General features: G+C 57.5%; 1 protein-coding gene across 4 annotated transcripts in view; it reads left to right on the top strand.

Moving 5' to 3' along the window:
* The window catches only part of KIF21B (kinesin family member 21B), a 57,731-nt gene that overhangs the window by 2,992 nt on the left and 34,099 nt on the right, over positions 1 to 20,640 (top strand). For all 4 annotated transcript variants that reach the window (XR_010030840.1, XR_010030839.1, XM_063178217.1 and 1 more), the window contains exons 2-7: positions 12,921 to 13,143; positions 14,818 to 15,000; positions 17,878 to 18,027; positions 19,098 to 19,232; positions 19,565 to 19,732; positions 20,175 to 20,290. Coding sequence is in view for 2 of the 4 variants with exons in the window: in XM_063178217.1 (XP_063034287.1) it covers positions 12,921 to 13,143; positions 14,818 to 15,000; positions 17,878 to 18,027; positions 19,098 to 19,232; positions 19,565 to 19,732; positions 20,175 to 20,290 (975 nt within the window). In the remaining 2 variants the exon portion in view is untranslated. The remainder of the gene's footprint in view (positions 1 to 12,920; positions 13,144 to 14,817; positions 15,001 to 17,877; positions 18,028 to 19,097; positions 19,233 to 19,564; positions 19,733 to 20,174; positions 20,291 to 20,640) is intronic.

The following is a 20,640-nucleotide window of genomic DNA, read 5'->3' as shown; positions in this document are numbered from 1 at the left end:
GTGTCTCCTGGAGCGGGTTCTGAGTGTCATTGTGTGTCCTGGGGCAGGTTCTGAGCGTAATTGTGTCTCCTGGAGCGGGTTCTGAGTGTGATGGTGTCTCCTGGGGCAGATTCCAAGTGTCACTGTGTCTCCTGGAGGGGGTTCTGAGTGTGATGGTGTCTCCTGGGGCGGGTTCTGAGTGTGTCTCTGTGTCTCCTGAGGCAGGGAGGAGCTGGCCGAGCCGGGCTGTGCCTCAGCCAGGCCATGCTGGGGTATCAGTGCCTGCAGGGAGGTGCCTCCTGCCATGGTGGTGCAGAGCAGGGCCTGGGGGCCAGTCCTCCTCAGGCAGCAGCCGCTGCTTCCTCCTTGGAGGTGACCTTCAAATGGGTGCCTGCAATGCAGCAGCTCCCCACTCCTGTCCAGGAGGTTTGGTTTGAGACTTGGCACAGGAATTTGAGGCCGGTGCCCCTCAGCAGCCCCTGTCCCCTCAGCCCCTCCAGGTGCTGCCAGCTCCGGGAGCCACAGGGCGCCAGGCCGTGGGACTGACTGTGCTGCTTGCAGGAAGCAGAGCTCAGTAGTTCTGCAGTGTCAGGCAGGGCTGATGGCATCTATTGACCCCCAAGCCATTTAACTGCTTGGCTGGAGGCCTGAGTGGCCTGGCTGGCGGCAGAGCTGCTCCCTCAGGGCACCTCCTGAGGGCCGCTTTGAGAGAGAGAGCATCCCCTGTGCCAGAGCTGCCATGGCACTGAGCATGCCTGGCCTGCCGAGGAGACGCAGGAAACGGAGCTTGTGAAATTGGGGAAGGAAGTTGAGTCGTATTTCAAGTTTATTTAAACTCTGCAACCTCCAGTGTTCTGCTGTTCTTGCAGCTGCCCCGCTGTGATGCTCTGTGGCCCTCATCAGAGCCCGTGTGGGGCTGGTGCCTCGGGGAGGGACTCCCAGCTCTTTCTCAGAGTCCCCTTCCCCTCATCTTCATACCCCTCGGGAAGGGACTCTCATCTCCTTCTCAGAGTCCCCTGGCCTCATCCTCATACACCCTCAGAGAGGGGCTCCCAGCTTCTCCTCAGATTCCCCCTCCCCTCATCATCACACACACTCAGGGAGGGACTCTCAGCTCCTCCTCAGAGTCTCCCTGCTCTCATCTTCATCCACCCTCCGTCCCCCTCCCCTCATCCTCGTACACCTTCAGGAAGGGACTCCCAGCTCTTCCTCAGAGTCCCCTTCCCCTTGTCTTCATCCACCCTCAGGGAGGGACTCCCAGTTCCTCAGAGTCCCCCTCCCCTTGTCTTCATCCACCCTCAGGGAGGGACTCCCAGCTCAGTCCCCCTGCCCTCATCCTCATCCACCCTCGGGGTGCTTTGGCCAAGAGGCTGAACTGGCAGAGGCCTGCTGGTGGGATCAGCTGGCTCCAGCCCTGCCAGGGTGCTGGCACCTCTGGTGCCCCATGGCTGGGGCTCTCTGCCTGCTGGGATGAATTCTGTGAGCCCAGAGTGTCTGCTGCCAGCTGGGGTCACTCACTGAGGAAGTGAAGCTGGAGCCCTTCCATATCAGCTGTTTTGGGGTGGATTTGGGCCCAGTGGAAAGGTGGTGTGAACCCAATTTGTGCCACTGTCCAGGGGCTGCAGTGGGCAGAGGGAGGGTGCAGCCCTGGTACCTGCTGCCCTCCATCCCCTCTCTGCTGCTGCTGCTGTGCCTTGGAGCCCTCTGGTGTGGTCTGGGGGGCCTGGTTCCTGCCAGCTTTGGCTGGTGTTGTCCTGGCTTTGCTCAGCTGTTAGAGGCGTGCAGGGAGAGATAAGGCAATCAATTCCACCCCAAGGCACGGGATGTGACTGTCTCCTGGAGGGGGAGGGGAAGGGGGGAGGGGAGCAGCCCAGCGTGGTGCTGGGCACAGCCCTGGGGTGCTCTGTCTGCCATCTGCAGGGTCAGGGCAGCCCTGATCCACAGAGGGAAGGATTTCAGAAGGGTGCTCTGTCCTCGGGGTGCTGGTCTGGCAAACCATCGCTGTGGGCACCCCAGCCCCTTCCTCTCCACCTTTTGCATCTGCTGAGGGCAGCTCAGCCATGGCAGAGGGCCCTGCCCCATCCTGTGGGTGTTTTGCTGCTGGGTGAAGCCATCCAGACATGCTGCTGCTCTGCTTTCACTTTGGGTTTTGCAGCCTGCTGTGACTCAGGGCTGTGTGTTTGTTCCCAGAGCAGGGGGACAGCAGCTCCCCAGCCTGGAGGGAGCTTTTGGGGAGCACGCTGGGCTCTGGGGGTGCTGAGCCCAGGTGTGGGCTCTGTGCCTGCCTTCAGCCAGGCTCTCAATTGGATTTACAGCGGAAATGTTCAGAAATGGACGAAGATGTGTGAGGGGGGAGCAGGGCTGCACCCCTGGATGTGCCGGCGCCCACAGAAAGCAGCTGGGGCAGGGTTTGGGGCCCGCACACAGCACCCATGGCAGGGGAGTCAGCTGAGCACCCTGCAGCCTCAGCAGAGCCCAGGGCCTCGCAAGGATCAGCCTGAGGACGGGGCCAGCTGCTGCCTCAGCCCTGAAATTGGAGGCAGGAGAAAATTGCGGATGAAGCCCCAAACAAAGCTGTCAGAAACATGGCCCTGGCCCCCGGGGAGGGAAGGCGATATCCTCTGTGAATCACAGAGCCAGGCCTGGCCAGTGCTGTGCTGCTGTTCCTGCTGGGGCTGGGGGTGGCCCCGGTGGTCCCACAGGGCTGGTTCCTGCTGGAGGCTGTCAAAACACCCGATGGCACTGGTTAAACAGCCAGGTTTGGGATGTGCTGGATTGTGAGGGCAATGCCACTGGTTAAACAGCCAGGTTTGGGATGTGCTGGATTGTGAGGGCAATGCCACTGGTTAAACAGCCAGGTTTGGGATGTGCTGGATTGTGAGGGCAGTGGTTAAACAGCCAGGTTTGGGATGTGGTGGATTGTGAGGGCACTGGTTAAACAGCCAGCAGGTTTGGGATGTGGTGGATTGTGAGGGCACTGGTTAAACAGCCAGGTTTGGGATGTGGTGGATTGTGAGGGCACTGGTTAAACAGCCAGCAGGTTTGGAATGTGCTGGATTGTGAGGGTGTTGCCACTGGTTAAACAGCCAGCAGGTTTGGGATGTGCTGGATTGTGAGGGCACTGGTTAAACAGCTGGCATGTTTGGGATGTGGTGGGTTGTGAGGGCAGTGGTTAAACAGCCAGCAGGTTTGGGATGTGCTGGATTGTGAGGACAGCTGCTGCTGGGGTCTGCTGCAGGAGATCAGTCTGCAGGGCCTTCCTCTGCACCCTGGGCAGCTGCTATGTTTTACTGTGGCCTGGTGGAAGGGACAGTGCCTGGCACCTCCTGGCACCCCTTCCCTCTCTGGGCAGAGCAGGAGGCAGCCCTGATGTGTGCTTGTGTGGGTGCAGGTGCCTCCTCTTGCTCGGGATCTGCCCCTCTGCTCTCTCCATGTGGATGCCACTCAGTCACTGCCCCCATTGCCAGGGGGGAGCTCCGAGCTGAGCCCCAGCACTGGGGGATTCCCTTTCCCAGCCCTGCAGCTCCTTGGAGCCTGACATGGGTGGGGAAGATTTCTTGTCACAGCCTGCTGTAGTGGAGCCTGGTGCCAAGCTCCCCAGTCTGTGCCCCCTGGGGCTGTGGGCACCTCCCTGCCCGCTGGCCATGCCCAGCTTTGGCAGGGAGATGTTCCCATCCCTGCTTTGCTTTGGGATGCTGGCAGAGAGCTGAACTGCTCCTCCTCTTCCCCAGGCCTTCAAGCACTGAGTTCCCTGGCCCAGTGTTGCATGGCTGGGAAACACAACCCAGCTGGTCTATGGTGCTGTGGTCTCTGCTCATCCATTTTTTCAGGCTGCACCTGCCTGAGGGTGGCATTAGGTCAAAATGTTCTCTGTTCCTTGCCCAGGTGAGGGACTGGGTTTGTTCCTGGGTACTTCAGAGCATCCCCTGTCCTGCTGGCCAGGGGCTTGGCATTTATTTATTTCTATTTATTTATGTAATTTATTTATATAAATGATATCTATATTTTCATTTATTCTATATATAATTATATGTATTATTTATATTTATTTTATCCATTTATTTATTTATATATGTTATCAATTTATTTCTATTTTATATCAATTGTATATATTAATCAAATTATATATATTCTATATATATTCTATATATATTCTATATATAGAATATATAGAATTTGATATAACATATAATGTATATTATATATATAATATATAATATATTGTATATATAATATATATTAATCAAATTATATATATCCTATACATAATTATATGTATTAATTTTTATTTATTTGTAATTTATTTATATTTATTTATGTAATTTATTTATATATATAATATATATAATATAAATCAAATTATATATATTCTATACATAATTATATGTATTAATTTTAATTTATTTGTAATTTATTTATATTTATTTATGTAATTTATTTATATATATTTATTCTATATATAAACATATCTTTATTTCTATTTATTTTTATCCATTTATTTCCTTATATAAATATATATTATCCATATCCATTTATTTATTGATATTTATTTATTTATATCCCCTTATTTGTATTTTGGGAGGGGCTGGAGAGGCCCCTCTTTTGTACCACTTGCTTCCCTGTCTTGTGGGCAGTTTTGCTCTGGTGTTCCTGCTGGGCTCTGGGGCTGCAGAATCTCCTGCCCAGGTCATGCTGTTGCTTCCCCAGTGGCACTGGGTGCCCTGGGAGGTGCCAGCCCTGGCTCTAGGCAGCCTTATCTCCAGCATGGGCACACCACAGTGGTGCTGGGCTGAACTGGGACATGGGGACCTTGCAGGGGCTCCTGGGAAAGGGACAGACCCTGTGGGTGGGATTTGGGAATTTGGCTCAGTGCTGGGGTGCAGAGCTGGGTTAGGGTTAGGGGAGGTGTGTCCCTCTGTCCCCATCAGACCTGGGGGTTGCTGTGCTTTGCCGGTCAGGCTGATGGGCTGGCAGGGTCTGTTGGTGAATGATGGTTTCCTTTAACTCCCTGTTCATTGCCATACTGCTGCTGAGGCTGCTTTGGGGCTGTTCTGCATGGCTGGAGGGGAGCTGGGGCCCTGCTGGGGCGTGTGTCACATCCTATGTGCTGTCACACTGTGTTTCCCACCCACTGGGCTTTGGTGACACTGCACCAAACTGTGCTGGCTCTGTGGTGTGCAGACATCCTCGTGCTGCTCCCCTTGGGCTGATCCCAGGCTGGCCTAAGGCACTTATGGGGTGAAGCTGGAGTCCAGGGAGACCCCAGACTGGATTGGCTCTGCTCCCCTCTCCCCTGCATCCCCTGGGCCCTGCTGGGTGTCCCTGCCATGGGCTGGGTGTCCCTGCTGGTCTCTGCCACAGGCTGGGTGTCCCTGCCATGGGCTGAGTGTCCCTGCCACGGGCTGGGTGTCCCTGCTGGTCCCTGCCACAGGCTGGGTGTCCCTGCCATGGGCTGAGTGTCCCTGCCAGGGGCTGGGTGTCCCTGCTGGTCCCTGCCATGGGCTGAGTGTCCCTGCCAGGGGCTGGGTGTCCCTGCTGGTCCCTGCCATGGGCTGAGTGTCCCTGCCACAGGCTGGGTGTCCCTGCTGCTGTCCCATGCTGTCCCTCAGCCTGCCATGGGCTGAGTGTCCCTGCCACGGGCTAGGTGTCCCTGCTGGTCCCTGCCATGGGCTGAGTGTCCCTGCCACGGGCTGGGTGTCCCTGCTGCTGTCCCATGCTGTCCCTCAGCCTGCCATGGTCCCAGCACAGAGCAGATGGTGCAGCTCACAGCCCCGTGCTCCTGCCAGAGCTAATGAGCAGCACATGGTGCCTGCCACGGCCTGATTTAAAGGTTTCCCTAAGCCTGGGAAAGTCTGGAGTGGTGGATTAGGGGGAGCCCAGGGGGCTGTGGGGTGTGAGGCAGGCTTGCCCTGCACAGGGGCAGGCTGGGTGCTGGTGGGTTGGGGTTCCTTGGGGGATGATGTGGAGGCATGTCCCCCTTTGGGCTGTGCCCAGTGGGGCTCTGGGTGCACCCCAGCTCTGTGGGGTGTCCAGGAGCTCTGTTTGGGCTCAGTGCTGATCCAGTTGTGCTGGCTGTGGCACCCTTGGCAGGGTTTGTCAGGGCACAGTGGCACGGGGGGCTCTGTGCTGTGCTCCCTGCTCTGGGAGGTGCCTGGCTATAGCCTGGCTATATCTCTTAATTGGACTGTTTGCTGACCAGACCTGGCAGTCTCCAGGGAGCCTGATTCAATTTTCTCTGATTGCTAAGCCACTTCCCTGCCGTGGTAATTAAATGCTGAACTTTGTCTTGGTTTGTGTCCAATATAACCTGGGAGCAGAGAGGCAGCCCTTGGCAGCCAGCCCTCTCCCTGGTCCCCATGCTCAGGCAGAATGGGGCTGGGACATCCTTTCCCAGGCAGGGGGACGGTTCTCCTGTGGGATCTGAGCCTGGGCAGCCTCTGGGCAGCCCCATCCTTGCTTGAGGTGTGGGAAAACCTGGAGCCCTTTGTTGTGATCCTGCCATGGGGAGCTGCTTGGCCAAGCTGAGAGCCCCACACAGCTGGGTGGATGGTGCTGGCTCTGTGGTGCCTGGGCTGTCCTTGAGCCATGGGATGTCCTGGGAGAGCACTGGAGGATGAGAGAGCTGCTCCTGGCTGCCCTGGTGGGTTCACAGGGCAGCAGCACAGCTTGGGGCAGAGGAGGGTGAAGCTGGGGAGCAGAGGGGACAGCAGGGCTGGGCTCTGCAGCTCTGATGGAGCTGGTGCCCCTGGGAGCTGAGCTGGGGCCATGGGGGGACTGGGGATGGGAGCAGGGCAAGCACAGGGTGTGGGGGTGGCAGTGGAGTGAATGCAGGGTCGTGTGGAGAGGGGATATGGGGTGAATGCAGGGGTGTGGGGTGAGCACAGGGGGTGTGGGAACACAGACAGGAGCAGAATGAGTGCAGGCAGTGTGGGGAGAGGAGCAGGGCAAGCACACAGGGGGTGTGGGAACACAGACAGGAGCAGAATGAGTGCAGGCAGTGTGGGGAGAGGAGCCAGGTGCTGTCTGGGCTTGCCCAGCCCACCTGTCCTGACAGGCTTACAGGGCTGGGCTGTGCCCCTGGTGGGCTCTGCCAGCCCCCAGAGGCTGTGCCTGGGTGAGGGGCAGTGCCTCAGCAGCAGTGCTGTGGGCAGCCTTGCCCCTCTGCTGACGAGGTGGACAAGAGGTGGTGGCTGTGAGTTCTGGGGCCTGGCACAGAGAGGGAAAATCCCATGGAGCTCTTCCAGCCATCACTCTCCAGCTCTCTGGCTCTGCTCCCTGGGCAGCCAGCCCTTCCTGGCTGGGCACCTCCTTGGGAGGGAAGAGGAATAGCTCTTTGCAGGGTCTACAGGCAGCCAGCAGAGAGGTCTTGCAGGGACAGGAGCTCTTTGTGATCCGCCAATCTGTGAGCAACTGCCCTACAGCCCCCTGACAGCGCTGGGAAATGCTGTGGGGTGTGTGTGCTCAGGCTGCTGGGAGGTGGGGCACCCCTGTGTGACATGGGTGATGCTGCGTGATGGATCTGGGTGCCAGCTGTGTCCCAGCAGGGTGGTGTGGCTGCTGTGTGCCCACAGGCTCTTTGGTGGGGCGGGGTGGGGCTCTCATAGCTCTAGCTCTGTGCTGGAGGGCTGTGGGAGTGTGCTGCTGGCTTTGGCAAAGTGCTGGGGGCCAAAGGATGCTCTGAGCCCCTTGGGGCTGCCGTGGTGCTGGGCTGTGGGACAGGAAGCTGAGACAGCTGGGTGAGGAGGACATGAACCCAGCAGTCCACGTCAGCCAGGCTGTGCTTTCCCATGCAGTGAGACAGAGTGCAGGAGGCTGGGGCTGCCATGGTGTGTGTGCCCTCACTGGGGATACTGGCAGTGCCCAGCTGACCCCATCCCTGTGCCTCTTGCAGGGCTTGAGATGCTGCAATGGGGACATCCCTGCCAGGAGGGATTAGAGACCTCCAGGCTGACCCTGCCTGTGGAGCTGCCTCTCAGTGCCCACCTGGCACTTGGCCCCCAGCCCCTCCTGCACCCCCCAAGGCTGGCACAGGGCTGGGCACAGAGCAGCAGTTGCAGAACAGCTCCTGCACCCTCACCAAGGCTGGCACAGGGCAGCAGTGCAGAACAGCCCAGGCTGGCACAGGGCAGCAGTGCAGAACAGCTCCCCAAGGCTGGCACAGGGCAGCAATGCAGAACAGCTCCCCAAGGCTGGCACAGGGCAGCAATGCAGAACAGCTCCCCAAGGCTGGCACAGGGCAGCAGTGCAGAACAGCTCCTGCACCCTCACCAAGGCTGGCACAGGGCAGCAGTGCAGAACAGCTCCCCAAGGCTGGCACAGGGCAGCAGTGCAGAACAGCTCCCCCTTTGTGCCTCTCTGAGCTGCTGTGCCTCAGCTCTGCCCCTCAGTAGCAGGATCCTGTCCCCCCTCCCTGCAGATGCTCGGTGCCCATGGCAGCCCTGCCATGGAGACAGAGCTTTCAGAGCCTGCCAGCCTGGCAGGGAGGGCAGGGACAGCACTGGGGACGCTCCAGCCGGGCTCCCCTTTGTGTGTGTCCCTGCCTGGCTCGTGCTGGTGCCTTTGGATGCTGCTGCTGGATCAGACTCCTGCTGTGGGCCTGTCATCACCCAGTGGGAGCTGCTGGCTGGGAGGGGTGTTCTGCACCCCTGCCTGCCCCTCTGGGTGTCTGTCCATCCATCCTTCCACCTCCTGCCTGCTGCCCTGCCTGCCTGGGAAGGTTTTCTTGGCAGGAGCGTTTGGCTGGGACTGTGCAGCTCTGGCCTGGCTCTCTGTTCCTTGTCACCATCAGGGCAGGGAGCTGAGGGCTTGGTGTGCTCCTGCTCCTGCTGGATTTCTCCTTTGTAGGATTGAGATGGACAGAGATGAGAGATCTCTGCAGCCAGGGTGGGAACTTGTGGGTTATTGCAAAGGGCCTGGGTGCAGGGCCCTGCTGGGAGCTGCCAGCCACAGCTGGGGCAGGGCTGAGAGAAGAGAGGGGGAGAGAGCATGAGAAGGTAAGGGAGTAAAAAGGTGAGAAAGCGAGGTTCCTGTTACAATACCATAAATCTTCTTCTGTGTTGAATATTCTAATTCTCACTAACCAATCTAGTACAAGATACAAATCCTATAGCATTTACATACAGCCTATAAGAATCATTACATTACCACAGTGTGTTACATTTTAAACCCTAAAAACTCCTCTTTGGGCCCCTTCTGCCAAGCTGTAGGGTCTGCTCTGACCCTTGGGCCTGTCTGCAAGCAGAGGGTGTTGTTCCATCAAAAGGGGATCACCTTCAGCTGGCCACACCATTGTTTTCCAGTTGTTCAGTAACTGAGGGATCTCAGAGCTTGCTTTCATTTCAATCTCACTTATAGTTTCCATATTCTCAAACTCGTTTGCCAGACAATCATATTTATAAGGCTTTCCTATTTCATCTTCCCCAACAGGGGAGCACACTGGGGACTGGCACGTGGGTCCTCCCCAGCCCCACAGGTCCTGGGGAGAGCCAGGGTGAGGGCTGGGTCTCCGGGGAGCTTGGAGCTGGCTGGACAATGAGGTTTGGGGGAATAGGAATGGGGCTGATGTTAGTGTTGGTGTATGGGCACTGCAACAGCTCAGCATGGCCAGGCTCAGAGTGGGTTCTTAAATACCCTGTGGAAAATTCATGTGTGCACACCCCTCTAGCACTGCTGGTCCAAACTCCCCTTGCAGGTATTTAAACCCCCTGGGGGGAGTGGAGAGACAAAGAAATGTTCTGCTGAAAACCTGCTCTCGTTTTTCCTGAGAGAGAAGAAAATTCCCAAATGTGTTGTGGCTCCACTTGGTTCCTCTGCCCATCCCCTGGGGCTGCTGTTCATGTCTAGGGCGGGGATGAGGGAAGCACATCATCTTGCTCCAAAAGTAATTAAAGTCAGGGATAATTCTTTCTGGAGGAGGGTGGAACCCTGGGAAGGCGACAGGAACGAGTCTGGGACTGAGCACATCAGAAGCTGCTTTTTATTGTGGCTGCTGAGCTAAATATATCCACAGAGGCACAGAGCAGTTCCCATGTGTCTGCTGCTGTGTGGGGTGAGGGGTGCAGGGTGCTGGGCACTGCCTGTGCCCCAAAAACAGACCAGGGTCCTCCTGGGCCTTGCTCCTGGGTGGGTGAGGATCATGCATGAAGCTGTGTCGGGGCAGGGTCATGCTGGATATCAGGAAAGGTTCTTCCCCCAGAGGCTGCTGGGCACTGCCTGCCCTGCCAGGGACCCCCTGTGCCCCAAAAACAGCCCAGGGCCCTCCTGGGTGGGTGAGGATCAGAAACTCTTGCACAGAGCTGTGCCAAGGGAGGGTTGGGTTGGATATCAGGAAAGGTTCTTTCCCAGAGTGTGCTTGGCACTGCCTGCCCTGCCAGGGACACCCTGCGCCCCCAAACACAACTCAGGGCCTTCCTGGGCCTTGTTCCTGGGTGGGTGAGGGTCAGACACTCATGCACAAAGCTGTGTCAGGGCAGGTTTGGGTTGGATATCAGGGAAAGGTTCTTCCCCAGAGGGTGCTGGCACTGCCTGCCTTGCCAGGGACCCCTGTACCCCAAAAACAGCTCAGGGCCCTCCTGGGTGGGTGAAGATCATACAGCCATGCGCAAAGCTGTGTCAGGGCAGGGTCAAGCTGGGTATCAGGGAAGGTTCTTCCCCCAGAGGGTGCTGGCACTGCCCAGGCTCCCCAGGGAATGGGCACAGCCCCGAGGCTGCCAGAGCTCCAGGAGTGTTTGGGCAGCGCTGCCAGGGATGCCCAGGGTGGGATTTTGGGCAGGGGATGGACTGGATGATCCCTGTGTGTCCCTGCCAGCCCAGGAGATTCCTGATTCTGAGTCCCAGTGCACACTGTGGCTGCTCAGGTCTAGATGTGGCTGCCAGGGATGTGGTTTGAAGGAATTAATAGCTGAGTTTATGGAGCACCCGGGGACTGGAGCTGAGCACTCATTAGCACTAATGAGAGCTATCTGCACGGCTTTGGCTCCAAACTCCTTTTCCACGAGTCCCCTGGGAGCCCCCGGCTTCCTGCAGCCGGTGCATCAGCACGGGCAGAGCTGGGCAGCCCTGCAGAGGGGCAGCAGTGTCCGTGAGTCCTGCAGAGGGACAGCAGTGTCCGTGAGTCCTGCAGAGGGGCAGTGTGGGTGTGCAGAGGGGCAGCAGTGTCCGTGAGTCCTGCAGAGGGACAGCAGTGTCCGTGAGTCCTGCAGAGAGGCAGCAGTGTCCGTGAGTCCTGCAGAGGGACAGCAGTGTCCGTGAGTCCTGCAGAGGGACAGCAGTGTCCGTGAGTCCTGCAGAGAGGCAGCAGTGTCCGTGAGTCCTGCAGAGGGACAGCAGTGTCCGTGAGTCCTGCAGAGGGGCAGTGTGGGTGTGCAGAGGGGCAGCAGTGTCTGTGAGTCCTGCAGAGGGGCAGCAGTGTCCCTGAGTCCTGCAGAGGGGCAGTGTGGGTGTGCAGAGGGGCAGCAGTGTCCGTGAGTCCTGCAGAGGGGCAGCGGTGTCTGTGAGTCCTGCAGAGGGGCAGTGTGGGTGTGCAGAGGGGCAGTGTGGGTGTGCAGAGGGGCAGCAGTGTCCGTGAGCCCTGCAGAGGGGCAGCAGTGTCCGTGAGTCCTGCAGAGGGGCAGTGTGGGTGTGCAGAGGGGCAGCAGTGTCTGTGCAGGTCCAGCTCTGCTCCCACATTGCCAGGCAGGGGTTGGGTGCACTGGATGGGATGGGATGGGATGGGATGGGATGGGATGGGTCGGGTCAGGCTCTGCCCAAGCCAGGAGCCAGCTCAGCCTCGCCTGTCTCAGTCCCATCTGCAAGTCCAAGGCTGGGGACAGCTTTTGGGCTGGGTGGTGCTTTGCTTCAAACGGTGAGGACTGTCTTGTCTTGTCGTGGTTTTGCATTTTGCATTTCAAGCCTTTGTAGCTGTGGTTTGATGTGTCTGTGTCGGACTGAGCGAGGCCGTGCTGGCCTGGCTGCCCTGACTGTGCCAGGCTGGGGCTGATCCGGTGCCACAGCCCCTGTCTGTGCCCAGCCCTGCCAGGGCAGTGGGGAGGATGAGCCAGTGCAGCTGTGAGGGGCTGGGGGCAGTTCTAGGTGCAGGCTCTATGTGCCCAGCCCTGCCTGTCACCCATTCGTGGAGGTGCCTGATGGTGTTTTTGGGATGTGTCACCTCCTGGAGGTGCCTGGTGGTTTCTGGGATGTGTCACCCTCTGTCCTCAGGTGCAAACATGTCAGGGTTGTGGCTGCAGGAGCTGAAGCATCCCCTGCTCTCTATGCTCTGTGCTACAGGCAGAGCTGCTGTCTGTCCCCTGCCTGCACGAACACCAGCAGGGGTTGTAGGATGTCCTGAGCTGGAAGGGACCCACAGGATTCAGCTCCTGGTCCTGTGCAGGACACCCCAGCAATCCCATCCTGGGCATCACTGAGAGCACAGGGATGCTCATTGTCCATTGTGCAAACACTCCTGGAGCTCTGGTAGTCTCAGGGCTGTGCCCAGCACCTCTGGGGGAAGAACCTTTTCCTAATACCCAGCCCTGCTACAGCTCCAGCTATTGCATTGGGTCCTGTCACTGTCACAGAGAGCAGAGATCAGAGCTGCTCCTTGAGAGGAAGCTGCAGACCTCGATAGGTCTGACCTCAGGCTGCTTTTGTCCAGTCTGGACAAGCCAAGTGACCTCAACTGCTTCTCCTATGGTTCCTCAAGGCTCTTCACCATATTTATGCCCCGCTCTGGACACTCCCTGGTACCTTTCTGTCCTTCTTACACTGTGATGCCCCAAACTGCACCCAACGCTCGAGGTGAGGCTGCAGCAGTGCAGAGCAATGGGGAGCAGTCTTTTCCCTTTGGTTGTGCTGGACTAGGCACTCTGGGACATGGCTCAGAGGATGGGCTGGGCTCTCATCCTCAGGGCCACACTGGTGTCCCCCAAGCCTGTGCTGCCCTCACCCTGCTTCTCTTCCCACAGGATCCGCCCTCAGCTGCCCAAAGAGAAGATAGAGGGATGTCACATCTGTACCTCAGTGACACCTGGCGAGCCCCAGGTGCTGCTGGGCAAGGACAAGGCCTTCACCTATGACTTTGTCTTTGACCTGGACACGTGGCAGGAGAGGATCTACACCACGTGCATGGGGAAGCTCATCGAGGGCTGCTTCGAGGGCTACAATGCCACTGTGCTGGCCTACGGGCAGGTATGGGCTCTGCCCTCAGTGTGGGCTCTCCAGGGAGGCTGAGAGGGCACCTGGGAGGCTGAGCAAGGTGGAGGGTGTGGAGTATTGATATATTACCAATATAGCCAGATGGGATGTGCCTGAGCTTGTCTGGCCCTTGATGCTGAACCAAACAGTGGCACTGTGGTGTTTCACCCCAGGGACACTTTTGGTTAAATGGATGTGTGGTGTTTCACCCCAGAGACACTTTTGGTTAAATGGATGTGTGGTGTTTCACCCCAGAGACACTTTTGGTTAAATGGATGTGTGGTGTTTCACCCCACAGACCCTTTTGGCTGACTGGGTGTGTGGTGTTTCACTCACAGACACTTTGGGCTGGCTGGGTGTTGGTGTTTCACCCCACAGACACTTTGGGCTGGCTGGGTGTTGGTGTTTCACCCCACAGACCCTTTTGGCTGGCTGGGTGTGTGGTGTTTCACCCCACAGACACTTTGGGCTGGCTGGGTGTGTGGTGTTTCACCCCACAGACACTTTGGGCTGGCTGGGTGTGTGGTGTTTCACCCCACAGACCCTTTTGGCTGGCTGGGTGTGTGGTGTTTCACCTCACAGACACTTTGGGCTGGCTGGGTGTGTGGTGTTTCACCCCACAGACACTTTGGGCTGGCTGGGTGGTGCAGTTGGGCCCGTGGGGACAAGTCCAGGCCTGCAGGAGCTCTGGTGGTGCTGGGATGGAGCTTCCCCCCATAACAGGGGCTGCTCCTCAGGTTTCCCTCTGGCAGAGAAGCTTTAAGGGGATGGTGAAGGAAAGAAGTCGGTTCTGCTGGAGGGTTTGGATGCAGAGCTTTATTCTGGCCCACAGGCCTCTGAATGCAGCACCAGCTCCAACAGAACTCCCTGAGCCCGTGGTTGCTGCTCCTTTAACCCTGGGAGAGGGGCAGGGAAGGGGTAGGGAGCCACCAAGCAGGGACAGGAGGGGAGGGACAAAGGGACAAAGGACACCTGGATGGCCCAATGCCCCCCAGGGGTGGAGGGCATCCTTTGGATCTGCCAATCACTCTGTGCCCTTCTGGAATGCCAGGACTGACAGACAGTGCTGGCAGGGGAAAGGAGAGGTGACTGACACACCTGGGAGGGAATGATCAGGGGAGGCACCCGAGGTTCTGAGGTAAACCCTGAAATCACAACACAACAGTGGAGGATCTCACTCAGGTGAGGATCTCAACCAGGAACCTGCAATCCTTGGGTGACCCAGCCCTCTGCACTGGGGTGTGGGTGCAAGAGTGACACTGAATGGTGGCAGCAGTGAGGACACAGGAGTGTCCCTCCAGCCCAGGCTGAGAGGGGCTGCAGAATGAGGATATGGATGGAGTCATCTCTGGAGCAGCAGGGCTTTCCTGCTTGTTCAGCCTCTGCAAGTGCCATGGAAATTAGGAAAAGTGAACTTACTAAGGTAATAGTGGATGAGGAGACAGAACTTATATTTGCACCCTGTAAGGAGGTGAGATCCTGGGTGTGGAGAGAACAGAGCTGTCCCTGGTTGGGTGAGAGCTGAAGGCAGGGGTGGCAGGGCTGGGAGTGTGGGGTTGATGTGTCACTGGGGGTCACGGTGGCATTTGGGGAGCCTGAAGTAGCAGAAGGAGAATATGGGATGTATTGGGCAGAGCTGAGCCAGCTCCTGTCCCTGTCTGTGCACAGACTGGAGCAGGGAAGACCTACACCATGGGCACTGGCTTTGACATGAACATCTCCGAGGAGGAGCAGGGCATCATCCCGCGGGCCATCAGCCACCTCTTCAGCGGCATCGAGGAGCGGCGGCGCGCGGCGCAGAGCCAGGGCCTGGCAGCGCCCGAGTTCAAAGTCAGCGCCCAGTTCCTGGAGGTGAGAGGCTAATGGCAGTCTGGGGGGCACCGTGGCCCTGCCCTGCCCTTGCTGCTGTGCCTTGGGTGGGAGGAGGGGGTGGCGGGGCTGGGAGTGTAGGGCTGGTGTGTCACTGGGGGTCACAGTGGCTCAGCACATGGTTCCTGGAGGTGAGAGGCTAATGGCAGTCTGGGGGGCACCATGGCCCTGCCCTGCCCTTGCTCCTGTGCCTTGGGCTCCTCCAGATCTCCTGGCAGAGCTGGACCCTGTGACAAGCAGGGGGATGTGTGCTGGTGCAGTGGGGACTCGAAGCACCTACACGGCTACAAAGTGGGTGGAGGGAGCTCCCACCGTGGGGAGGGGTCTTATGGCTTGGGCCCCTGGGGATCCAGGGGCTCTGGGCTGTCTTATCTCTGTTTGAGATCAAGAATAGCCCTCTGTGGGTTGTCTTACCCCTGCTTGAGGTCAAGGATAGCCCACTGCCTTGGGCCAGAGTTCCCAGTAAACAGGAGGAGAAGAAAGTGCCGCTCTTGGGTGGGGAGGGGGTTTTGGGGAAGGACTGGGCTATTTTCCATGTCCTTTGTTGCATCTCTGACCTTGAGAATGCATCCTCTCCTGCCTCTGCCCAGGGTTCTCCTGTTCAAAACCTCTTCCATTAACTGCTTCATTCCCTGGAGAAGTTTGTCCTGGGAAGCACGTGGACCTTGTGTGTTGGCAGCATTTTTACTGGGGGACACTCCTGGGCTGAAAGAGCAAAGAGGTGCACGTGGGATCAGTTTTAAGGCCCCAGTGAGAAAGCACAGGGTGGTGCTGAGCAAAGCTGAGCCCCAAGCAAGCTTCATCTGGTTGAGGTTGAGGTTTTGAGAGGAGATGGGCAGGGAGGGGCCCTGTGCTGTGATCTTGCCTTCTGGTGGCTTTGTTGGCCATCACATCTGGGTGTCTTCAGATGCTGATGGCTTGGAGAGGGCCCAAAGTCACTTCCTTCCACTTATGTCTCCATCTGCAGAGCCCCTGTGGTGCTGTTGTATCTTCCCATTCCCATCACTTGGCCCATCCAAACTCCTGGTTTTATGCCCAGGGGCTTCTCTTTAGGGATCCTTTATGCTGGGGTGGAAATGGGGACAGTTTCCTGCCTGTCCTGAGGTCCTGCATGGCTAAAGCAGCACATGGCCACGTCAGGCACTGGTCACCAGCTCTGCTGTCCTGGCAGGGGTGCAGAACTTGTTCTGGCTGATCCCTGTCTTGTGACTTTGCTGCTGGGAGCGGGTTCTGGGAGCAGGTTTAGACCCTTGAGGAGCCTGGTGGCACCAGGGGCAGCAGGGATGGATTAGTCTGATCCCTCGTGCTGGCCAGGAACTCACAATCCTTGGGTGACCCAGCCCTGTGCACTGAGATGTGGGTGCAAGAGTGACACTGAGTGGTGGCAGCAGGGGACAGATGGGCAGGAGTGTCCCTAAACCCCAGGCTGAGAGGGGCTGCAGAGTGAGGATATGGATGGAGTCAGCTCTGGGGCAGCAGGGCTTTCCTGCTTGTTCAGCACCCCCTTATCCCCATTCCACCTGACAGAGATGCCTTGAGCTGTGATGAGGGTGGGGATTCACTGGCTCCTGTGGCCAGGTGAGCCAGGAGGGTCAGGGGGATGTGGAGCTCCTGGGTGTCTGCTCAGTGGAGCTGCTTGTGGGCACCAGGAACTGGACAGGTTTGGGCAGCAGAGACCAACCCAAAGCTCAGAGCTTGGCATGGCAAGCTCTGGAGCACCAGTCTGATGAGGAGTGGCTGAGGGGATTGGGGAGCTCAGCCTGGAGAAGAGGAGGCTCAGGAGATCTTTCTCTCTTCAGCTTCCTGACAGGAGGGTGGGGATGGATGGGGATCGAGCTCTGCTCCCAGGGACAAGGAACAGGAAGAGAGGAAACAGCCTCCAATTGTGCCAGTTAAGGTTTAGGTTGGATACTAGGAAAAATTCCTTCCCTGAAGGTGTGGTGTGGCATTGGCACAGGCTGCCCAGGGCAGAGGTGGAGTCACCATCCCTGGAAGTGGTCAGAAGATGTGTGGGGACGTGGTTTAGTGGTGAACATGGCAGAGCTGGGATAAGTGGTTGGACTCAATGGAATTAGAGGGCTTTTCCAGTCTGAAGGGTTCCATGATTCTGTGCTTGTGCCTCCTCTGGTACACATGCACCAGAGTCACCATCCCTGGAGGTGGTCAGATGTGTGGCTGTGGCATTTGGGGACCTGGTTTAGTGGTGAACATGGCAGTGCCAGGGTAAAGGGTTGGACTGGATACCTTAGAGGGCTTCTCCAGTCTGAAGGATTCCACAATTCTGTGCTTGTGTCTCCTCTGGTGCACATGCACACACCCCAGCTCCCTGCTCAGCCTTGTAGGCAGCGTGAGCACACAGCTGTGGGGGAGTGGCAACAGGGTGCCAGGGGGCAGCTCCTGCCAGTCCTGCAGTGCCAGGGGGCAGCTCCTGCCAGTCCTGCAGTGTCAGGGCAGCTCCTGCAGTGCCAGGGGGCAGCTCCTGCCAGTCCTGCAGTGCCAGGGGGCAGCTCCTGCAGTGCCAGGGGGCAGCTCCTGCCAGCCCTGCAGTGCCAGGGGCAGCTCCTGCCAGTCCTGCAGTGTCAGGGCAGCTCCTGCAGTGCCAGGGGCAGCTCCTGCCAGTCCTGCAGTGTCAGGGCTGCTCCTGCAGTGCCAGGGCAGCTCCTGCCAGTCCTGCAGTGCCAGGGCTGCTCCTGCAGTGCCAGGGCAGCTCCTGCAGTGCCAGGGGCAGCTCCTGCCAGTCCTGCAGTGCCAGGGCTGCTCCTGCAGTGCCAGGGGGCAGCTCCTGCCAGTCCTGCAGTGCCAGGCTGGAGCAGCCGCGTGCTTCCCCTGCTCACCCACTCCCCCTGCTGCCCTGCCCAGCTGTACAACGAGGAGATCCTGGACCTGTTTGACAGCACCCGCGACCCCGACTCGCGCCACCGCAAATCCAACATCAAAATCCACGAGGATGCCAGCGGGAGCATCTACACCACGGGGGTCACCTCACGCCTCATCAGCTCCCAGGATGAGGTGGGTGCAGCACGGGGCAGGCACAGAGCAGGGGGGCCAGCTGGGTGCCACTGGCCAGGGATGTGCTGGGTGGGGACAGCTTGGTGGGGGGATGTCAGAGCTCAGTGCATCCCTCTGGGTGTCCAGAGTTCCTGAGGACCCTGCCAGGGGGGTTTGGAAACCATGGCACACAGCCCAGAGCACCTGGGGATTTGATTGTGACCCCTGGTGCAAATTACCAGCTTTGTATGAGGATCTGAAAGTCACAGAAGTTTAAATAATGTAATAATAAAATTATCACCAGGTGAAAGGGTAGATTTTGGGATTTTTAGAATGAGGGGTTTGGGGACAAGATGGAGGGTCTTGGGCGTGTCCAGCCTTTCTTCTCATTCTTCTCATTCTTCTCATTCTTCTCATTCTTCTCATTCTTCTCATTCTTCTCATTCTTCTCATTCTTCTCATTCTTCTCATTCTTCTCATTCTTCTCATTCTTCTCATTCTTCTCATTCTCCTTCTTCTCCTCCTTCTCCTTCTGCTTCTTCTGCTTCTCCTTCTTCTCCTTCTTCTGCTTCTTCTTCTGCTTCTTCTTCTGCTTCTCCTTCTCCTCCTTCTCCTCCTTCTCCTCCTTCTCCTCCTTCTCCTCCTTCTTCGATGTAGTAGAATAGAAGTTCGCTGTCTAACATAAGTGATAGGTATTAGAAAGTAATTGTAAATATGTTATACGTAGTTTGTAGCATAAAATGACCACACTGCCTCAAGGGTGGTCAGAGTGCCTGTGGCTGCCCTGCTGAGCGGACCTTGGCTGAACAGGAGAAAAATTTTATAGATAAGATACAATAAACAACTTTAAGAACAAAAACTGAAGAACTCCAGCTCATTCTTCAGACTGCAGGCCGAAACAGAGACTTTTCACAAATCTCAGAGCTGCAATTAACAGCAAAACTCCTGAGAGGGGGAGATCTTTCCCAGGGTGGGAGTGCAGTCCTGGGGGTGTTCTGGAAAAGATCTGTGTGTCCACTGAGCTGCACAGGGTCTGTCCTGACTCCCTAGAAGAGTTCTTTAAGGTTTCCTTCTCCCTGGTGTCGTTGCAGCTGATCCAGTGCCTAAAGCAAGGAGCTTTGTCCCGCACCACGGCCAGCACCCAGATGAACGTGCAGAGCTCCAGATCCCATGCCATCTTCACTATTTACCTGTGCCAGACGAGAGTGTGTGCCCGCCCAGAGCTGGTGAGATGTGCTCCTGCCTCATGGCCAGGCTGTTCTTGGGTTCCATACCCAGCTGATGCATGGAGTTTCCTTGGGAAGGGGAGGGGGTTTGAAGTCTAAGAGAAGCAGAGATTTTTCTGTCTTCTCTCCACTCATAGCCTGCATTAGGATTTAATGGGAGCTGAGAGTGAGCTGATCCTGGGCAGGATGGCTCAGAGCAAGCTGCCCTTGGGATGCTGTCCCCGTCTCTGAGGGGCTGGATACGGAGGGTGAACACTCAGACTCTGGCTGATGTCTCAGTCAAGGCCAGGGAGCCTCTGGGGTGCTGACCCCTGGTGTGTCCCTGGCTGCAGGTGAATGAGGAGGTGAGCAGCCTTCTGGATGGATCCCAACCTGCTGCTGAATATGAGACCTTGACAGCCAAGTTTCACTTTGTGGACCTGGCTGGCTCGGAGAGGCTGAAGCGGACGGGTGCCACGGGCGAGAGAGCCAAGGAGGGCATCTCCATCAACTGTGGGCTGGTAGGGCTGCACTACTGGGCAGGGGGGGTGCCAGGGCAAAGCCTGACAGGAGAAACCTCTAACAGTGCTGGGTGTTGCCTGGAGCTGCCCTGGGCTGTTGGGGTGCTGCTGTCGTGGCTGGGGTTTGGGCTGTCTCACAGTGCCAGTGGTGGGAGCACAGCTCTGCAGCCAAAGGACACTCGTGCTGTGGGCAGGGGTGCAGCTGGGCACAGGGGTGCAGCTCCCAAAAGGGTGAGATCTGCTAATCAGAGCTAAAAAACCCCCTCTGGGGCTTGATGCTTCTTCTCAGTGCAGCATGGAGAGAGGCACAGCCCAGGCTAAGGGGAGCCCCACGCCTGCCCCTCGTGCAACCCAAACCTGTGCTACAGAGTGTGCCCCAGGCCTGATGTGCTGTATCCTCAGCCAGGGCTGAATCTGGGGGGGCTTCCCTTTGTGTTGGTAGCTGGCCTTGGGGAATGTCATCAGTGCCCTTGGAGACCAGAGCAAGAAGGTTGTGCACGTGCCCTACCGCGACTCCAAGCTCACCCGCCTGCTGCAGGATTCCCTCGGGGGCAACAGGTAAGGGGGTCCCAGGGTGGGGGCTGAGCTTGGGCTGAGGGCTGCAGGGGCTGTCCCCCTGCCCATGGGGCCGAGGGGGCTCTGGAGCTATGGAGGAGCTGTCTCAGGACAGGGAGAGATGCCTTCTTCCAGGCACGGTATGACTTTGCAGATGTAAAGACATATCAGCCTCAGGTGCAATCAGCAGCTTTGGCAGAATCAGCTGATGCAAAGCCCTCCTGAGCCCTGACAGATCTGGGACTTGGCAAGTGTTGGTGCCCAGAATGGGATTGAATTCCGTGCCTCTTCTCCAAAGAGAGAGGCATTGAGGAAGGGCTGCCTTTCCCAGTGCTGCGTGATGTGCTTGAGAG

This window comes from Melospiza melodia, chromosome 28 (assembly GCF_035770615.1).
Source record: "Melospiza melodia melodia isolate bMelMel2 chromosome 28, bMelMel2.pri, whole genome shotgun sequence".
Taxonomy (NCBI): domain Eukaryota; kingdom Metazoa; phylum Chordata; class Aves; order Passeriformes; family Passerellidae; genus Melospiza; species Melospiza melodia.
Note: the sequence above shows the minus strand (reverse complement) of the source record. Positions and strands in the feature narration are given on the sequence as shown.